The 17418-nt window shown below is 45.1% G+C and overlaps 1 protein-coding gene across 1 annotated transcript in view; it reads right to left on the reverse strand.

Annotated features, from left to right (window-relative positions):
- LOC145347722 (putative E3 ubiquitin-protein ligase HERC4) overlaps positions 1–14184 on the reverse strand; it is a 55579-nt gene extending 41395 nt beyond the window's left edge. Inside the window, exons 1-6 of the mRNA XM_080195464.1 lie at positions 13612–14184; positions 9137–9296; positions 4640–4713; positions 4330–4551; positions 3255–3346; positions 738–865 (exon numbers count right to left, since the gene is read on the reverse strand). Of these exons, the coding sequence (XP_080051590.1) occupies positions 738–865; positions 3255–3346; positions 4330–4551; positions 4640–4713; positions 9137–9296; positions 13612–13837 (902 nt within the window). The 5' untranslated portion in view covers positions 13838–14184. The remainder of the gene's footprint in view (positions 1–737; positions 866–3254; positions 3347–4329; positions 4552–4639; positions 4714–9136; positions 9297–13611) is intronic.
- Positions 14185–17418: the final 3234 nt, after the last annotated feature.

The raw sequence follows: 17418 nt of genomic DNA on the forward strand, positions 1-17418 counted from the left end.
CATATCAGCCAGGATCAAATGGCGGAACAGACTCGATGGGCAGAATGGTCTAATTCTGCTCCTCTATCTTATGAACAATGGATATTCATATTCTCACCACTCTCTTATGCAGAGAAATCCCTCCTAAGTTTGGTAATTAATACACATAAGTATGGGCTGAACTGCCCAATGCTAACTCATAGTGGAGAATATACTGGAGAATGTCACCTTTCACATCTGTATGTAGATCCCAAAGCCAGAGGCAAAATATAGTAAATATAATGGGGGACTTTTCAAACAATGTACTGTACAGTATTCTGAATTTATTTTTATCCATTTGTGGGAGATGGGCATTGCTGGCTGGCCAGTATTTATTGCCCATTCTTGTTGCCCAAGGACAGTTGAGAGTCAACCACATTGCTGTGGCTCTCGAGTCACATGTAGGCCAGACCGGGTAAGGACAGCAGATTTCCTTCCCTAAAGGACATCAGTGAACCAGAAGGGTTTTTCCAACAATCAGCAATAGTTTCATGTTCATCAGTAGATTCTTAATTCCAGATTGTTTTCATTGAATTTAAATTTCACCACATGCTGTGGCCAGGATTTGAACCGAGGTCCCCAGAACATTAGGTGGGTTTCCTGGATTAATAGTTTAGTGATAATACCACTAGGCCATCATCTCCCCCACGTGATCAGAGTAGGCTGAAAGGAAAGCCAGTTTTGAGGAGAATGCGCTCCAAGCTCCTGTTGTCACTCACCTGCCACAGGCTATCTGTGAAACCTCACCCTCAATCTTCTCCACCCTTTCAAAGGTGCTCACATTGGCCGTCGTGCTGAGTCCCAGTTGCCCAGCACTTCCATCTCCGCAGGTGAAGACTCTTCCATCCTGCAACACGGGGACATCACATTGAAAATCAGAACCAGGCTAAAATTGGGAAGCACTTCTTGACACAGAGGGTAGAGGAATCTGGAATCACTCTTCACCGCTTTCCAGTCCAGTTTGGGACATGACAGGCACTAATTCTAAACGTGAGAGTATGAATTCTTCATTCCTCATTTCAATTCAGATGCTCTGCATCTGTAACATAGCAGTTTGGGTCCAGACAGTTATGTTGCACTCCACCTTTGGATACTGCCCCTTTCACAGGGGCTGGACTTAATGTTCTGTCACTCACAAAATCATACTGTTATTAGCACAGCAACTGGATTTGAAGGCATCCCAGATCTATTGTTACAAGAACTGGACTTCTCCACTGCTCAGATCAACGCAAAATGATGACTGCAAAGACATTGGAGAAAGGACAGGAAACATTCAAGAGAACGGTTCCAGGGATGAGGAACTTCAAATACAAAGATAGATTGGAGAAATTGACTGTTTTCCTTGGGGAAGCAAAGGCCGAGGGGAGATTTGATGAAAGTATTCTAAATCATGAGAGGTCTAGGCAGAGCCAATATGGAGAAACTGTTCCCATTCGTGAATGGGTCAAGAATGTGAAGGCACAGGATTAAGGCAATTGGCAAAAGAATCAAAAACAACATGAGGAATAACTTTCACGCAACGTATGGCTAAGGTCAGGAATGCACTGCCTGAGAGTGTGGTGGAGGCAGCTTCAATTGAGGCATTCAACAAGGCAATAAGATTTATTTAAAGAGGAGGAGAGGTGCAGGCTTATGGGGATGAAGGTGGTAGAATGGCCATAAATGGCCCATTCGGAGATTCAGTGCAGACATGTTGGGCCAACTGGCTCCTCCTGCACTATAACAATTCTGTGATTCCGAACAATATTTGCACTTATATCACTCTTTTAAGATCAAGTTGCTTAATGGAAACCAATGACAGTTCAGGGATAGAGTTGAACAGAGAGAGAAAAGGTACCCCTTACACCTTCATCAAAGCATCAGGAGTTTGCACATTTGATCATCTATTTAATATACAACATAAAGCATAATGGAGATTAATAGGTTAGATATTAAACCAAATAGCAAGAGAAACATGCCAAGGCTTCTTCTCTCCAGTGACAACGGTCTGTTTAAGTGAGGCAGAGTGGGACTTTCCACTGTCCAGCTGACCCAGGCACCAACCTCTTTTCCAGGTCAGCCTCTTTGAAGTATTATAGGTTGCCACCTTGTGAGTGTTTGCATGATGCACTTGCGAGTCCCCCCTGTGGTCATGGTTGGAATGCAGTGGAAGAAGCAAGTTCCTCCTGCATGACTCCAAGAAGCAACCAGCCTCTCCAACCATTGCCCCTGTCTCCATACCCACAAGGACATGGAAGCGACCATGTGTCCCTTCAGATAAAAAGTTTTGCTGTGGCCATTTAACTTTTCCTTTCACTGCGTAACACTTTCCCCTTCCATACAACTGATGCCAACATTGGACTTCTGAAAGTAGTAGCATAGTGATAATGTCACAGGCTTTGTAACCCAGCAGCCTAACCTAATGCTCTGGGTCCTGGGTTCAAATCCCATAGTTAATAGAATTTAAATTCAATTAATCAACCTGGGAAATAAAGCAAGTCTTCGTAACAGTGACCATAGCAACTATTATCAATTGCTATTAAAAACTCATCCACTTTGCTAGTACCCTTTAGGGAAGGAAATCTGCTGCCCTCACATTTTCTGACCTACATGTGACTCCAGATACATGGTAATGTGGTTGTCCTTAACTATCCTCTGAAATGGTCTCACCAGCCAATCAGTTCAAAGGGCAATTAGAGATGGGCAACAAGTGACCTTGTCAGATGAAAACAATGGGTGGCACGATGGCACAGTGGTTAGCACTGCTGCCTCACAGTGCCAAGGACCCAGGTTCAATTCCGGACTCTGGTCACTGTCTGTATAGAGTTCGCACATTCTCGCCATGTCTGCGTTGGTTTCCTCCGGGTGCTCCGGTTTCCTCCCGCAGTCCAAAGATGTGCAGCTTAGGTGGAGGCGCCATAGTAAAAAAAATTGCCCCTTAGTCCCTCAAGATGTGTAGGTTAAGTGGAATAACCATGGTAAATGTGTGAGGTTACGAGGAAAAGGTGGAGAAGAGGGCCTGGGTAAGAAACTCTGTCAGAGAGTTGGTGCAGAGTCAATGGGCTGAATGGTCTTCTTCTGCACTGCAGGGATTCTGTGTTTCCACTGGAGCACTTTTTTGACACATTAACAACTGCCCCAACAGCCCTTCCTTAAAATTTATCCCTGAAAATAAATTGGCATTCTTCACTTTACTTCCTAATACCAAAGTTGCCAGCCACTATGGAGAAAACCTCAATAAGTCTAAGAAAGAATACCTTTGTTAGTACAGCAGTATGTTGGTCTCCACAAGAGATGTATGTGACATTGAGCCTCTTCATTTGATACACACGACATGGACTGACTTTATCTATTGAGAGAACAAGCTGTTTTAATAATGGAGATTCCTACTCGACATGTCACGTTTTTACCATCAGTACGTGGGAAAACTTTGGCCTTCTACGCAACACTGGTACCACATTCTCCACCAAACCAATAGTCCAAAGATGTATGGGTTAGGTGGATTGGCCATGCTAAATTGCCCCTTAGCGTCAGGGGGACTAGCTGGGGTAACATAAGAACATAAGAACATAAGAAATAGGAGCAGGAGTAGGCCATCTGGCCCTTCGAGCCTGCCCCGCCATTCAATAAGATCATGGCTGATCTGTCGTGGCTCAGTTCCACATTCCCGCCCTCTCCCCATAACCCTTAATCCCCTTACCTGGCCTGCCCTATATCTGACTCCAGAGCCACAGCAGTGTGGTTGACTCTCAGTTGCCCTCTGAAATGGTCTGGCAAGCACTCAGTTGTATCAGCGATTCAAGAAGGCAGCTCACCACCATCTTCTCAAGGGCAACTGGGAATGGGCTTTAGATGCTGGCCAGCCAGCAGCACCCATGTCCCATGAATGAATAAAAAAATGATTAGTGACCCAGTCTAATGCTCTGGGGGCACTGTTTCAAATCCCACCATTGCAGCTGGTAGAATTTAAATCCAATTAATCATTTAGAAATCTGGAATGAAAGTTACATTAGGGACCATAAACTAGTCTAAATTGTTGCAAAAACCCATCTAGCCCTTTAGGAAAGGAAATCTTACCTAGTCTGGCCTCATATCAATGTGGTTGACTCTTAACTGCCCTCAAAGGGCAATTAGGGATGGGCAACAAATGCTCACATCCCATGAAAGAATACATAGGGAAAAATCTTCAGGGTTTCCGTGAATTGTATTTTCTCTGCATGACTAGGATTCACAGTCTCCACAGACAAGAAGCCCAATCTCATTGGTCCTGCTCGCATCTTTACAGGCATCCAAATTGTTTCAAGAAAGAAATGTACTCTGATGTGTCCTTACCCTGTGTGTCCTTGAGCCCCAGCTGTCCATGGCTGTTATTTCCCCAACTGAACACTGCCCCTGAGAAAGAAAGGGCAAAGCTGTGCCTCCCTCCTGCAGCGATCTGAGCCACTGGAATCCCAGTCAGAGACATCACACAGTTGGGTTTTGGTTGGCTGTAAATGCCTTCACCAAGTCCTAGTTGGCCATAATTATTTTGTCCCCAGGAAAAGATTACACCACCTAAAGAGAATGGACAAATATTTTAATCAGACCGTCTGACAATAGGTACGGTGATGAAAGATCCATTTTATAAGTAATAACTTGTTACCTTTAGAAAGAGCCAATGAATGATAACAACCGCATGTAACCTGCACTATTGGAACTCTGGTGAGGTCCACTCTCCTGCAAATGAAAGAAATGGCTTTTTTCAACTCTTCCATTGATACGTGAAGGATAGTGTTTAAGTTTATTTACTTACTGTTATCACAAGTTGGCTTATATTCACACTGCAACTACTGTGAAAATCCCCTAGTCGCCACACTCTAGCATCTGTTCAGGTACAGTGAGGGAGAATTTAGCATGGCAATGCACCTAACCAGCACGTCTTTCGGACTGTGGGAGGAAACCAAAGCACCCGGAGGAAACCCATGGAGACAGGGGAAGAATATGCAAGCTCCACACAGACAGTGACCCAAGCTGAGGATCAAACCCGGGTCCCTGGAGCTGTGAGGCAGCAATGCTAATCACTGTGCCACTGTGCTGCCCGAGTGTGATAGGTGACATTGTTACAGGCAGTATTGGTGCAAGAGTCAGTTTCCTTTCTACCACACACTCTTCCCACAGCTGCCATTCATGAACGTTGGCACACAAAACATTGGGATGCCAGGGACTTGTCACCAACAATCTTCACTGATGGTTTCAACTCTTTAGAAGGTTCTTGCCATATGAAATGCCCATAATAATGCACTGTTAATCCAATTCTGACTACACTTATTAATATGAAATTGACATTTATTAATGATTGACCTTCTTTGGTCCTGTTTTTCCATTGACGCCCCTGGCTTTCATTGCAATGTAGCAATTGCAAAACAAGAAAAGATCGCTTGATTTGATTTATTATTGTCACATGTATTAGTATACAGTATTGTTTCTTGTATGCTATACAAAGCATACTGTACATAGAGAAGGAAAGGAGACAGTGCAGAATGTAGTGTTACGGTCATAGTTAGGGTGGAGAGAAAGATCAACTTAATGCGAGGTAGGGTCAAGGTCCATATCCTGGTAATAATCTGATACAGTGATAATTGAGCTGTTGATTAGTCATGTCAACAGATCTCTGTCAATTAGTCTACAACGTACTCAGGATGAGGAAAACCCCCCATTATTGGACAGCTTTGGGAGCCACAACTCCCAAAGTTGCCTGTTCCTCCAAAGCATGTTTCACTTATCACGTCATATCTCAAATTATTCATACATTGTAAATGCATGTTACTTTCTGACAGAAATGTATCTAATTTGCATTTGAATGAATTAATATCTTTGCATACCATCTCCCGAGACAGCCTGTTCTATCAATTGACCACTCACTCACTGAAATGAGCTTGATTTTAACTCTAATGATTGTGGGTTTTGAGTGAGCTGAAATTGAGTGCAGGTCAATTGTGAATTTACAGGTAGAAAAAGTAATTAGGGTGGCAAATGGAAAGTTGGTCTTTATTGTAAAGAGTCAGGAAATCTTGCTGCAACTACACAGAGTACTGGTGAGACCACACTTAGACTACTGTGTATAGTTTGGCTTCCTAGATGGGAAGCTAAGGAGGGATATAGTTTTGTATTGGAAGTACTCTGGAATAGGTTCACTCAGCTAATTCCTGGAAGGAACACATCGCCCTTTGAGGAAATGTTGAGCAGGTTGGTCCCTACTCATTGGCATTGAGTAGAACAAGAGGTGATCTTACTGAAACATGAGATTCAGAGGGGTTTGACAGGGTAGATGCTGAGAAGATGTTTCTCCTTGGGGGTAATCCAGAAAGAGGGGACACAATGTATAAGTAAGCAGTCTCCCTTTTAAGATAGAGATGAGGAAGCATTTCTTCTCTCAAACAGTTATTGGTCTTTGGAATTCTCTTCCCCAGAGAGTAGTACAGGCAAGATCATTGAATATATTAAAGGCTGGGTGGATAAATTTTTGATCGACAAGTGTTAGGATGGGTTGGGGTGGGTGATTTGGGGAGGGGCGCAGGCAGGACAGTGGAATTAAGGCATGATCCTGCTGAATGGTGGCAGAGTAAGCTTGTGGGCAAAATAGTCTCCTCCTGCTGCTACTTTTTCTGACGTTATGGTTTTATCATAGAATCCCTGCAGTACAAAAGCAGGCCATTCAGCCCATCAAGTCTGCACCGACCACAATCCCACCCAGCCTCTTTTCCCATAAACACTCATATTTACCCTGCTAATCCCCCTGACACTCAGGTTAATTTACCATGGCCAATAGGCCTAACCCACACATCTTTGGACTGTGGGAGAAATCTGCAGCACCCGGAGGAAACCCATGCAGATACAGGGAGAATAAGGGTAGTTTTACTCCCCTACAAATACTGACAATGTTTTCTGGTTCTATTGTTTTGGATAAGGAGAAATGTTTGTGTCTCTGTGGCAGGTAAAGACCTTGGTGAGCTTTACAGCTTCCCTGCAGGAGATGGAGCTGGAGTTAAAGCTTCATAGTACATCACAGCATCAGCCCCACTTTGGGCTGTGTGTTTGGATTAAAAAAAACAACTGGGTATATATGATGGCGAGATGGACTTGAGAGATAACCTGCAAGGGCAGTCTTCAATCAAGGCCACCCTTCCTGGAGCTGGCTAGATACAGCTCACAATTTCCCTGCCATGATTAGCTTCCAGGTTGTCAAGAGGGATCCTCTGTTTAGTCTAAGGGTACTTTAAATTGCCAACTGTGCTGTCAGTACATTAGGTTTGGTTAAGTCAATTCAGCAGGGATCTGATCAACTTGCGCAGTTCTCCAAAGTTCAGGTAATTGTCTATTGTAGCAACATGGTGGCACAGTGGGTGAGAACTGCTACCTCACAACATCAGGGACCTGAGTTTGATTCCCACCTTGGGTCACTGTCTGTGTGGTGTCTGCAAGTTCTCCCCGTGTCTGCGTGGGTTTCATCCAAGTGCTCCGGTTTTCTCCCACAGTCTGAAAGATGCGCTGGTTAGGTGCATTGGCCATGCTAAATTCTCCCTTAGACACTGGAGTATGGCGACGAGGAGATTTTCACAGTAACATCGTTGCAGTGTTAATATAAAAATAAATTTAAAATGAATGTTGTTTTCGGACAGTGCACCCAAATGGCACAAAATCAAAAATACCTTTGCTTTGTTAAACTTCAGTGATTACAAGTAAATGTCTGATCAGGATTATCTGCGGCCCAGTGGCAGCAATCTCATCCTCTATCGCCTCCTATCTGTCTATCTGTCCCTCTGCATGTCAATCTACCTTCACCATAAAAGTACTCAAAGAATCCCTACAGTGCACAGGGAGGCCATTCAGCCCATCAAACCCGTACCAATCACAAGCCCACCCAGCCCTATCCCTGTAACCCCACACCTTTACTCTGCTAATCCCCTGACATTAGGGTCAATTTATCATGGCCAATCAATCTAACCTGTACATCTGTGGGAGAAAAAGGAGCACCTGGAGGAAACCCATGCAGATAAGGGGAGAATGTGCAAACTCCACACAGACAGTGGCCCGAGGCCAGAATTGAACCCAGGTCCCTGGCGCTGTGAAGCAGCAGTGCTAACCACTGTACCATCATGCTGCCCCATCACTGTGCCACTGTGCCGCCCATACTTCACTGTTTGTGGTCAGGACATCCTGAGGTCATGGCAGGTGCCATCTGAATACAAGTTTTTCTTCCTTTCCCGGGCGACTCTATAGGGAACACTGACCTGCAGCTCATAGGTCCACAGTTGCTGAGTTTTGAATTTAACTTGTTAACTAGCGCTCCCTTTAAATGCAGGACATTTGTGCAGGACAGTGAGACTGTCCTTGTATGCCTTCCAGATACATCAATGCATGTTTCATTAGGAGCATCTATGATTCATATAACCACCAACAACATCATTTTTAGCATAACAAAGAGTGTCAATGCTTCAAACAAGTATTGACACCGGGCCATAGAAGGGGTTACTGGGGCAGATGACCAGAGCATGGTGAGATGGCTATGTTTTAAGGAGTGTCTAAAAGGAGCAAAGCCAGGTAGCGGGTTTGAGAGGTTTAGGGAGGTGCTGAGGTCCTCAGCAGCTGAAGGCACAGTCATCAATGCTGGGGGGAAGAGCGATTAAAATTGGCTGGCAAATGACCAGAATTGGTGGACAGAGATATCCCGGAGCGGGAGCATAGAAAGAGGAGGAATGTGTATGTCTGTTTGAGGGTTGTGGGAAGGGGGAAGGACGCGAGGGGAGGTGGTCAGGCCATGAATTGATTTTAGAATAAGGATGTGGATTCATCCAGTCTTAATCCAATGTTATCAAGTTTTTCTGCCTGCCTCGACAAATGGAAATTACACCATAGTGATGGCAATGCGAGCATTCCTATTTATTACAGGAACACATGATAGTGCTGTGTCCACATAAGCACTTGAGTTGGTGTGGTAATAAGCAGCTGCTTTTATTCACAGATACTTTAACATATTAAAGAGTAACTGAAGTAATGCGTGGAATGCACTTGCTAAACATGTTTATTCCATTTAGGAAGCAATCTAGTGTTCAGTTCACAACATGCAAGTGTCATATGTATCAGGCTCATTTTTCCCTACCTTGGACAAGAGACGATGCTGCAGCATTCCCCGCTGCCTATCTGTCCATAAGCTGCAGCTCCCCAGCCAAAAACAGATCCATTTTCGCAAAGAGCCAAGGTGTGGCGTTTGCCGCAGGCCACATGGACAACTTGCTGTGTATTCAGAGCCATGACCTGTCCTGTAAAAGAAAACAGCTTCTGTATGTCACAGGCACATGTTATTCACCATAAACATTACACTGACCAAGGAATGGCCAACTAACAATGTAAACAAATGCGAAAGAAGATCATTACTGGATCCTTCCTGATACCATTTCCCTTGGTTCCAAAGTATAGTTAAAAATGCCAAATTATGTCTCCAATCCTCTCAGCATTATAGGCATATTTACACTCCAGAGGCTGAGCTGAAACATTTCCCCTACTTATCCTGTGTACTTTCACCACAATCAATGGATTATCTCTGTTAAGTGGGGAGGGTGCGCGGTTGCACAGTTGCCTCACAGTGCCAGTGACCTGGGTTCTATTCCCCGCTTGGGTCGCTATTTATGCAGAGTCTGCACATTCTCCCCATCTCTGTGTGGGTTTCCTCTGGGTGCTCTGGTTTCCACCCACAGTCCGAAAGACACGCTGGTTAGGTTCATTGGCCATGCTAAAATCTCCCTCAGTGTACGCAAACAGACGACGGAGTGTGGTGACTAGGGGATTTTCACAGTAACCTCATTGCAGTGTTAATGTCAGCCTACTTGTGACACTAATGAATGAATCTTTAAGATTAGGGATTTAAGAATTCTGACATGGCACCCAGTGGATTAAAAAGTTATCAATGGCTAATTTTAAATCTGAGATTGGTAGATTTTTGATGGCCAAAGGCATGAAGGGATAGGGGACAATTCTTGAAGATAGATCAGTCATCGGCCCATTTAATAGTGGACCAAAAACTGAAAATGCTGGAAAATCTCAGCAGGCCTGACAGCATACAGCCAACTTTTCATAGAATCATAGAATCTCTACAGTACACAAAGAGACCATTTGGCCCATTGAGTCTGCACCAACCACAATCCCACTCAGGCCCCACTCCTGCAACCCCACACATTTACCCTGCTAAATCAGGAGGAGAAAGTGGGTTCCCGGACACGCGTCCTTTGTTTGAAGAGAGGGAAATACGGTAGGATGAGAGAAGAATTGGCGAATGTGGACTGGGAGAGCGCGTTGGAGGGAGGGTCTGTTGAGGAGCAGTGGAGGATCTTTAAGGAAATCTTTCTTGGTGCTCAACGGAAATTTATTCCAATGGTCAAAAAGGATAGTAGGAGGAGAGGTAATAAGCCGTGGATAACAAAGGAGGTGAAGGAAAGTGTTAAACTAAAAGCGGAGGAATTTAGAGTAGCTAAGAGTAGTGGGCGAGAAGAGGATTGGGAGAGGTTTAAATGTCAACAAAGATTGACAAAGAAGTTGATAAGGAAGGGTAGGAGAAACTATGAAGCTGGGCTAGCGCTTAATATAAAAAAGGATAGCAAGAGTTTTTATAAATATATAAAAAGGAAGAGGCTGGCTAGGGTGAATGTTGGTCCTTTAGAGGATGAGAAAGGGGACCTAGTGGTAGGGGATGGGGATATGGCTAAGGTATTGAATAACTTTTTTGTTTCTGTCTTCACGGAGGAGGACGTGAATAATTTGCCGGGTGTTAGCGATAGAAAGGTGGTAGGACTGGAGGGTCTTAATGACATTACTGTTACTAGAAAGGCAGTGCTCGACAGACTGGAGGGGCTGATTGTGGACAAGTCCCCAGGACCGGATGGAATGCATCCGAGGGTTCTGAAAGAAATGGCGGAGGTGATAGTGGATGCCTTGGTGGTTATTTTCCAAACGTCGCTGGATTCCGGGGAAGTGCCGGATGATTGGAAAACGGCTAATGTTACGCCGTTGTTTAAGAAGGGTGCCAGGCAAAAGGCGGGGAATTATAGGCCGGTTAGTTTAACGTCTGTGGTAGGTAAAATGTTAGAATCTGTCATTAAGGAGGAAATTGCAAGGCATCTTGAAGGGAATTGCTTGATAGAGCAGACGCAGCACGGTTTCATTAAAGGGAAGTCGTGTCTGACAAATTTACTGGAGTTCTATGAGGATGTGTCTAGGGCGGTGGATAGAGGAGAGCCGGTGGATGTGGTCTTTCTAGATTTTCAGAAGGCGTTTGACAAAGTGCCTCACAAGAGGTTATTGCAGAAGGTCGAGGGACATGGAGTTGGGGGTAGGGTGTTAGCGTGGATAGAGGATTGGTTGTCAAATAGGAGGCAGAGAGTGGGGGTCAACGGGTGCTATTCGGATTGGCGGATGGTGACTAGTGGAGTGCCCCAGGGGTCGGTGCTGGGGCCTCAGCTTTTTACCATTTATATAGATGATCTGGAGGAGGGAACCGAGTGTCGAAATTTGCTGATGACACCAAGATTGGGGGAACGGCAAATTGTGCGGAGGGTGTGGAGAGTCTGCAGAAGGATCTAGATAGGCTGGGCGAATGGGCCAGGAAATGGCAAATGGAATTTAATGTTGGCAAGTGTGAGGTGGTCCACTTTGGTAGGAAAAATGGTAGGAAGGACTATTACTTACGAGGTGAAAAACTGCAGCAGGCGACGGTGCAGAGGGACCTCGGGGTCCTTGTGCATGAGTCGCAAAAACCCAGCTTGCAGGTGCAGCAGGTGGTCAGGAAGGCGAATGGGATGCTGGCCTTCATAGCGAAGGGGATTGAATATAAAAGTAGGGAGGTCTTGCTGCAGCTGTATAGGGCATTGGTGAGGCCGCAACTGGAGTACTGTGTGCATTTTTGGGCGCCGCACCTGCGCAAAGATATTTTGGCCTTGGAGGGAGTGCAGAGGAGGTTTACTAGGCTGATACCGGAGTTGAGGGGGTTGAGCTATGAGGAGAGGCTGAATAAACTGGGCTTGTACTCGTTAGAGTTTAGAAGAATGAGAGGAGATCTCATTGAGACGTATAAGATGATGAATGGGATGGATAGGATAGAGGTGGAAAGACTCTTCCCGCTCAAAAAAGACAGTAGGACTAGGGGGCACATCCTCAAGATAAAAGGGGGGCGGTTTAGAACGGAGTTGAGGAGGAACTTCTTCACTCAAAGGGTGGTGAATCTCTGGAATTCTCTGCCCGTTGAAGTGGTGGAGGCTGCCTCGCTAAATATTTTTAAGACGTGGGTTGATGGGTTTTTGATAGGAGAGGGGATTAAGGGTTATGGGGAGAGGGCGGGAAAGTGGAACTGAGCAGCGACAGATCAGCCATGATCTTATTGAATGGCGGGGCAGGCTCGAAGGGCTGGATGGCCTACTCCTGCTCCTATTTCTTATGTTCTTATGTTCTTAATCCCCCTGACACTAGGGTCAATGTTGTATGGCCAATCAACCTAACCCACACATCTTTGGAACTGTGGGTGGAAATTGGAGCACTCGGAGGAAACCCACGCAGACACAGGGAGAATGTGCAAACTCCACACAGTGACCCGAGGCCAGAATTGAAGCAGGATTGGCCTTGTGAGGCAGCAGCGCTAACCACTGTGCTGCCGTGCCGCCCTCAATGCTGAGCAAGGGTCATGCAGCCCCGAAAGTTTGGCTCTATTCTCTCTCCACAGATTGCTGTCAGACCTGCTGTGATTTTCCAGCAATTTTCTGCCTTTGTCTCAGATTCCAGTAGCTGCAGTATTTTGCTTTCATCGCTTAGTGTGGTGGAACTGATTGGATGGGTTGAATGGCCCCTGATCCTACGTTCCCAGACTAGCTGGACCAATGCCTCTGAGCTGCATCCAGTCCAGTGCATCTGGTGGAGATACACTGAGTGCTGGCTGAAGGCTAAATTCATGATGTGGAGATGCCTGGGGTAAACACAGTAAGAAGTCTGACAACACCAGGCTGGACTTAAACCTGGTGTTGTCAGACTGCTTACTGTGAAGGCTAAATTCACCAGCTCTCAAATCCTCACCAGCGCGATATACAATCTGAAATACTATAATTTCGACAAAAAAAGATAAGTTGTTTTTAAATTTCTCAGAAAGAGAGGAGGGGTCAGTAGATGAGAATGATAATAAGTGTGGAGACACTAGCTGCCCCTGATGTAAACAATTGATTTCAGTTCCTGTGACATTTCACGGGAATCGAAACTGCTGAGCAGGGAGGCAAGTGATGAAACAGCAAGACGGGGAGAAAACGAAACTCACAAGAATGGGACTAGAAAGCATCCCTGCTGGCTGCTCTGGCTGACATGAAATTTGTTCAGGAAAGGGCTTCTTTGTGTCAGTCAGATAAAAGAGAATGTGGGCATTAAATTGTCATAATGAGAATTTAATCCTTAACTTTGCCAGGAACTGGATACTGCGTGACAAAAAATAACACTTGCAATTGCAAGGAATAAATGTGTCCATTTGGGATTGAAACTATGTTACAATTCACTGTATCCCACTCTATTCCTTTCCCACCCCCACCCCAGCTCAGTTTAACTCCTTACCCGGGGAAGATGTGCCGTTTTTCCTCCCGAGTTGTCCTTCCCTGTTGTCTCCGCAAGTAAACACGGTGCCATCGGACAGGAGAAACACCGAGTGACTTTTCCCACAAGATAGCCCTTTCACCTCCCGGCCCCGCAGCCATTCGATTTCCTGCGGTGCTGAAGTGTCTGGGTCCTTTAGTTGTCCCACCTGGGCGGACACGCCGTCTCCCCAGCAAAGCATCACCATCTCTCTGCAGCCCGCTCTCTCTGCCTCTACCGCTGGAGTGTTGCTCTGCCTCCTCAACACACGAATCAGTCTCAACTTGGCAAGGCTACAAGGCAGGGTGGACTTTAGACCAATCGGCTGTTTGGCATCCTTTACTCATCTTTCATATTCTCTGGGAAAAATAAATTATTCCCCCAGTCCCTCTGTTTTTTTTTGCCTCTCTCTCTCCCCACAGATGCTCTCAGATCTGTTAAATATTTACAGCAGGATGGCACAGTGGTTAGCACTGCTGCCTCACAGGGCCAGGAATCTGGGTTCAATTCCTGGTTTCGGTGTGTGCAGGGTCTGTACGTTCTCCCCCTGTCTGCGTAGCTTTCCCCTAGGTGCTCCGGTTCCCTCCCGCAGTCCAAAAGACGTGCTGGTTGGGTGCATTGGCTGTGCTAAATTCTCCCTCAGTGTACCTGAACAGGCAGTAGAGTGTGGCGACTAGGGGATTTTCACAGTAACTTCACTGCAGCCACACTAATAAATAAACTTGACCTTATTTTTAACCTCAGAGATGATTACTCATGGTGATGCAACATGCAGCCAATGAAGTTTGCTTGAAAGGTGGTCAATGATAAGCAAGGAAACAGGGCAGGCAGTTTGATAATGAAAAAAACACAGGATGATTTGCCTTTATGTAGGGTTTATTCATAGTCACAAAATGTCTCAAAACATAGCAAGGCAGCTAGCACTGCTGTCTCATGGCACCAGAGATCCAGGTTCAATTCCGGCCTCAGGTCACTGTCTGTGTGAAGATTGCACATTCTCCTCATGTCTACGAGGGTTTCCTCCGGGTGGTCCAGTTTCCTCCCACACTCCAAAGATGTGCGGGTCAGGTTGATTGGCCAGGGTAAATTGACCCTAGTGTCAGGGGATTAAGCAAGGTAAATACGTGAGTTACAAGTGTAGGGCCTGGGTAGGATTGTTGTTGGTGCAGACAAGTGGCCTCCTTCTGCATTGTAGAGATTCTATGGTTCAGTGAAGATATTTTAAAGTTTCGTAAATGTGATGTAGGAAGCAGAATGGCCAATTCACACAGAAAATTTCCACCTAGAGTAATATGATAATGATTTGATCATATGATTTTTTTGGAAAGTTTATTAAGGGATAACTACTGGCCAAGGGATAACTCTCGTCCTTTGCTATGAAGTATTGTCATTGGAATCTTTTACATCCACCCCAAAAGTGCAGACAGACGCATGGTTTAACATCCTTGATTAAAGACAGTGGCCCGAATTCTCCGATCTTGCCCATGGTTGGGGTTCTCAGTTCCCGCTGCGGTGAATGGAGTTTTGGCTGAGTGCCAGATTCTCCATTCTCGCTGGCAGCAGGGGCAGGGTGAACAAGCTGGGAGAATCCCAGCCAGAATCTCTGACTGTGCAGCTCTCACTCAGTACTGCAGTGGAACATCAGCCTTGATTTTTGAGCTCAAGTCCTGATCTCATTAATTGGGTGTTAAAGACCCTTTTTCATCATTTGAAAGATTGAGGGGATTTCTCCACAGCGCCCTGACTTATCTCTTTGACCAAGAACTAAAAAGGGGATAATCTGCTCATTTATTTCATTGCTGCTTGTTGGAATGTGCTGTGTGCAAATTGGCTGTAACATTTCCTCCATTTCAAGAGTGACTACACTTCAAAGATCCTTCATAGGTTGTAAAAAAACTCTTGAGTGTCCTGAGGCCATGAAGGGTACCGTATAAAGGCAAGTTGTTCTTTTGCCTTTATGTATCTACTACTTATCTTGGCAAATGGCGTTCTATATTTGATTTGATCATGCAAACCAGCCTCCCATCCATTGACTCTGTCTACACTTCCCGCTGTCTCGGAAAAGCAGCCAACAAAATTAAGGACCCCACGCACCCTTGACATTCTCTCTTCCACCTTCTTTCGTCGGAAAGAAGATACAAAAGTTTGAGGTCACAAACCAACTGACTCAAAAACAGCTTCTTCCTGCTGCCATCAGATTTTTGAATGGATCTACCTCATACTAAGTTAATCTTTCTCTACACCTAGCTATGTAACACGACATTCTGCACTCTCTCCTTTCCTTCTCTTTGTACAACGCGCAGGAAACAATACTTTTCACTGTATACTAATACATCTGACAATAATAAATCAAATCAAAATCAAATCAAATCAAATGGTCTCCTGCACTTGATTTATTCAGTTACAGTATGACCAATTCCCTTGTAACCTTGAAATTTACAACCTACTGTGGCCATGAGATACTCATAATCATAGCTGCCACATCTGAAACAAAAACAGAAAGTGCTGGAAAAAACTCAGCCAGTCTGACAGCACTTATAAAGAAAGAAACCTCTGGAATTTCCTCCTACTGGCATTGTGGGTGTAACTACGGCACATGGACTGCAGTACTTCAGGTATGATGTGGATGTGCCGGCGTTGGACTGGGGTAAACACAGTAAAAAGTCTGACAACACCTGGTTTTAGTCCAATCGATTTATTTGATAGTAAACTCACAAACTTTTGGGTTAGTCCCTTCATCAGGTGAATGGAGAGTTCTGGCCTCAGACAGAGCATATAAAGCACAGACAGTTTAGAGATTACTGATTAGAATGCGAATCTTTACACCTAACCTGCTGTTCAAGTCTTGAAGTGGCCGACAATGTGAGTGGAAGGAGCACTGACCACAGGTTAAAGAGATGTGTATTGTCTCCAGACAGCACAGTGAGTGAGGTTTTGCAAACCCAGGCAAGTGTTGGGGGTTACAGATAGTGCGACATGAACCCAAGATCCTTGTTGAGACCGTTCCACACACATGAGGACGGTTGGATAAATCGGTAAATCAAATAAATCAGTTGGACTAAAACCAGGTGTTGTCAGACTTTTTTACTGTACTTCAGGTAGGCAGCTCACCACCACTTTTTCAACGACAACTAGGGATGGGCAATAAGTGCTGGCTTAGCCAGCGATGCCCATGTCCCACGAATGAATGAAAAAGAGAAAAACAGAGTGAATGTTTTACATCCTTTAGAATAGACCACCTCATCTGCTTTGCACTGCTCCAATGTCTGTAGCACCTCAAGTGTTGATCCTGTTCTTTTCCATCTTCAGTGATCTAACCCCATCCATATTATTTCACATTGAAATCCCAGTTTAATGCCCTTCTGATTCATCCTTCTACCTTCCTGTCGAAAATTTGATTCTCAGGATGTGTGTGCTGCTACAGCTGAGGGGTGACTGAATAGGGGTCTTGAAAATTGTGTAAAGCTTTAACAAAGTGGATACACAGGAAATGTTCCAGAGAGAATGTGGAGAAGAACATAACTGGTGATTAATATAAGATAGTCACCAAGAAATCCAATCAGGGATTCAGTAGAAATTTCTTTGCCTGGTAGCACAGCGGTTAGCACTACTGATTCACTGCGCCAGGGGGCAGGGTTTGACTCCTGGCTTGGATCACTGTCTATATGGAGCTTGCATGTTCTCCCTGTGTCTGCGAGGGTTTCCTTTGGGTGCTCCGGTTTCCTTTCACATTCTGAAAGATGTGTTGATTAGGTGCATTAACCCGAACAGGTGCCAGAGTGTGGCGAC

This window comes from Carcharhinus amblyrhynchos, chromosome 1, assembly GCF_965287045.1.
Source record: "Carcharhinus amblyrhynchos chromosome 1, sCarAmb.v2.hapA, whole genome shotgun sequence".
NCBI classification, from domain to species: domain Eukaryota; kingdom Metazoa; phylum Chordata; class Chondrichthyes; order Carcharhiniformes; family Carcharhinidae; genus Carcharhinus; species Carcharhinus amblyrhynchos.